Source organism: Myzus persicae, unplaced genomic scaffold (genome assembly GCF_001856785.1).
Source record: "Myzus persicae strain clone G006 unplaced genomic scaffold, MPER_G0061.0, whole genome shotgun sequence".
Lineage (NCBI taxonomy): Eukaryota > Metazoa > Arthropoda > Insecta > Hemiptera > Aphididae > Myzus > Myzus persicae.
The window spans coordinates 1-3861 of record NW_019102008.1 but is presented as its reverse complement, the minus strand read 5'-3'; the positions used below and the strand labels follow the sequence as shown (position 1 = coordinate 3861).

At 24.1% G+C, this 3861-nt stretch overlaps 1 protein-coding gene across 2 annotated transcripts; it reads left to right on the top strand.

Annotated features, from left to right (window-relative positions):
* Positions 1-236: 236 nt before the first annotated feature.
* LOC111030990 (zinc finger BED domain-containing protein 1-like) lies at positions 237-3333 on the top strand. 2 transcript variants are annotated; one of them, XM_022310742.1, is made up of 4 exons: positions 237-564; positions 703-1664; positions 1756-2001; positions 2866-3333. In XM_022310742.1, the coding sequence occupies exons 1-4, from the start codon at positions 557-559 to the stop codon at positions 3288-3290; spliced, it is 1641 nt and encodes a 546-aa protein (XP_022166434.1). In that variant the 5' UTR covers positions 237-556; the 3' UTR covers positions 3291-3333. The 2 variants fall into 2 exon arrangements, with proteins under 2 accessions (XP_022166434.1, XP_022166433.1); XM_022310741.1 differs by having other exon boundaries at positions 237-1664.
* Positions 3334-3861: the final 528 nt, after the last annotated feature.

Here is a 3861-nt window from a genome sequence, read left to right as displayed (position 1 = left end):
AAAAAAAAAAAAAAAAAGAATTATATAAAAAAATCATTGTTTACCGAGAAATAATGTAATACTTCAATAAATATTAAAATCTAAATTAATAAATAGGTAATAATTAATAATGAGTAATGACTAATGATCATCTTCTTTTTACTGTATTTTAGAGCATTATTTTATACAAATATAATTTAAATTATCATTCCTAAGTTAATGATTTTTTTTTATGTACATCATATTTTTACCTTCTATTAAAAAAAACAAAAAATTCAACATAATATTTCTAAAAAATATAACTGACATAAAAATTTAAATCCAAAATTGTCAATATGGTATGAAGACATATCTAAAATTCACTTTTTATGAAAAAAAGTAACCTCAATAAGAATAAGAATTTCAAAATTTAATTATTTTTAAATTATATATTAGTTTGTAAAAATTCTTAGTCTTTTACTATGAACATTTAGATTTAATAATATTCTTATGTTCTACAGCAGTGACTCATTCTCATGAACAACATACTGTACAGATTCCAGGACCACCTCCAAAAAGACAAAAACAATTGACACTTATGAATAGGTAATATTATTAATATTTCATATACTTAAGTACTATTTTGTACAATCGTACACATACAAATATACCTATTACCTATTTATATTTTAAATTATAATACTTTATATTTTATAAATCAATGATGCAATTATTTGTTGGTAGGTTTAGCTTACCACCTGAAAGTAAAGTGGACCAATTCTACAAAGCTGTTGTTCAAATGATTGCGGAAGATATGCAACCATTATCAATTGTAGAAAACAGTGGATTTCAAAAACTTATTAACCTACTTGATTCACGTTATAAGTTGCCTAGTCGCAAACTCATTGGAACAACGCTTATACCAAATTTGTATGAATCAACTAGACATAAGATTGAAACTATTTTGTCTCAAGCAAAATATGTATCACTTACATCAGATGTTTGGACTTCATTGAATACAATATCATTTATAACTGTGACTGTGCATTTTTTTGACATTGATTTAAATTTAAAAACATATGTATTAACCACCAGAAAACTAGAATCTAATCATACAGCACAGTATTTATCTGAAGTACTTACAGATGTAATAAAAGAATGGAATATAGAAGATAAAATTGTTGCAATTGTAACAGACTCGGGTGCAAATATTAAGGCAGCAATAAGATTACTTGGACTTAATCATATCCCATGTGTTGCTCATAAATTAAACAATGCTGTAAAAAATGCATTAAGAAGTGATTTCGATGAAAGTGAAATTGAAACCGACCACACTGAAGATGTTGAAATTATGAAGCTGGTTAAAATGTGTCGTTCTATTGTTGGCCATTTTAAGCACAGTGAGGTATCAACCAGGGCTCTTCATGAGAAACAAAAACAACTTAATTCTCCAATTCTTAAGTTAAAACAAGACATGCCAATTCGTTGGAATAGTACACTAACAATGATGGAATGTTTGTTGATAGTCAAAGAACCTTTGATGCTGGTTTCAATGAGCTTATCAAGATGTCCAAAAATGCCATCAAATGACCAATGGGAAAGTATAAACGATTTTGTTATACTTTTAAAACCGTTTGAAAGCTTAACTATACAAATATCCTCAGAACAGCGACCAACCTTAGCAAAAGTTATTCCATTATTAAGAGGTAGGTAATACTAAATATCTGTACACTAAGTAGAACACCTACTGTAATTTTAATTTTGAATAATATTTTCTTATTTACCTATATTCAATAGGTTTATTATTATCAGTTAATAATAAGAATCCAGTGACGTATACAGGCAAGTTTTTAAAGAAAAAATTGCTTGAAGAAACAACAAAAAGATTTAATGATATTGAAGAAATGTATCCATCACATTTATACTCTAAGGCTACTATATTAGATCCTCGATTTAAGAAAGCTGCATTTATATCAAATGAAAATGCCAATACAGCTGAACAAGAAGTTCAAAAAGAGATAGCTGACTACATTAAAACTAATGGTAAATTAGTTTTATACAATTAGTTTTTCTGCTTTATACATTTTTTTTTTTTCATAATAGATAATTATTATTTACATCACCAGCCAAAAATTAAAAAGTTTATGTTTCACAGTAAAAATATCTAGTACAAATATATTTTTAAAAGTTTAATTATTTCTACTAAAATTTTTGTTAATAATGACCACTATAACATATAAAATTACAAATTATGAATTATAATTTATAAACTATAATGTATTACAAAACATAATAAAGAAAATATATATTTAAACAAAATAAAGGTTTAACCTTTTAGCTTATAAAATTCTTAAAATACAAACTATTATAGTACACATTATATTCCATGTCCTATAAAACCGTTCAGTATTTATAGTTTTTTAATTTTTTTGTAAATATATAAATACAAATTTATTCTTTAAGTTATCATCAACCTATTTCGTATCTATGACTTATGTATAGGTACTGTTTATTGAATTAATTTAAATTTTTACATTTATAGAAAATTATAGCAATTAATTTTTTTTATAGATTATTAAATTGTATTAAAACATGATAAATATAACTTAAATATCTAAACAAAATGAATAAAATAATAAATTTATAAACATCTTAAATGATGAATAACTATATTAGTATGTTATTTAAATCCATTATGAATTAGGTATGATGTATGAAATATGAACCATAAACTATTATAAGTATGAACTATAAACTATAAGCTTAATTAATAATTAGGCAACTAAAAAGAAATTTAATTTTAGTTCAAATGTGTAAAACTGCAAACTGATTTTAATAAACCATACTTTAATTTGTTTTATTTAGAATTTACATTCAAATTAATTTTATCTAATTAATTTTATTTAGCCCCTGAGAGAAATATACTTGAACAAAGTGTATATCACACCACTTTGACAACTGCAGAACAACTAGAACACAGCAGTCAACCCGTTTCTTTACAAGAAAATTTATTGACATATTTAGAAGCAACAGTCACCACACTTCGGTCTCAGACAACATATTCTAGTACAGCAGCAACATTATTCAAACAGTACATGAATATCGAATTTTTAAACATTCAAGATGATCCAATATTGTTTTGGAAAAATAACAAACAAATGTTAGGTGCATTGTGTGAAGTAGCTTTGAAATACTCTTGTATACCTGCTACATCTGTGCCATCGGAGAGAGTATTTTCTAAAGCTGGTCAAATAGTCAGTGCCAGACGAAATAGATTATTACCAGATAATGTGGATAAACTTATATTTTTAAATGCAAATTTAGAAAGATAAATGATTTTGATTTCCATTGTCTTATCTTATATTATTTTTACTAAAGGATTTTAAATGTTAAGTTTTTTAAACAATTTATGATTTTGTTTTTTTTGAATTTTAAAGATTTTGTTATGTAGTGAGTTGTAATATTATAAATAAATAATGCATTTTAAGAACTTGCTGTACACGTTTTAAAGTTATATATTTAATATTTATTATTAGCTAGTCACATTTTGGTTCAAATACTTTTTAATTTATCATTAAAAAAAGTTTAACCATTCAAAATAATTAGATTATTTTATTTTTAGGAAACTAAAATATTTTTTACAAAAAGTTAGGTAAACATTTTATTTTAAATATTTAAATAGACTATTGATTATAATATTTCAAATGTAATATAACATGATTATATTACTTCATATTTGTTCAAATAGTAAATAGTAAATACTCTATTACGAATTTTTTATTTGATAATTCTAAATTCACTTGGAAAAAAACAATGAAAAAAAATGTAATGGCTTAAAACAGTTAAAACTCTAAAAAGAAACTATTCGTACTATTCGACTATTCGAACTATTCGACTATTCGA

What these genes read in the sequence shown, in the direction of transcription:
- LOC111030990 (XM_022310741.1), top strand. Translation starts at nt 680, where the DNA reads ATGATGCAATTATTTGTTGGTAGGTTTAGCTTACCACCTGAAAGTAAA. An exon ending in AGTTATTCCATTATTAAGAG is followed by an intron (nt 1,665 to 1,755) that starts GTAGGTAATACT and finishes TATATTCAATAG; the next exon opens with GTTTATTATTATCAGTTAAT. An exon ending in TGACTACATTAAAACTAATG is followed by an intron (nt 2,002 to 2,865) that starts GTAAATTAGTTT and finishes AATTTTATTTAG; the next exon opens with CCCCTGAGAGAAATATACTT.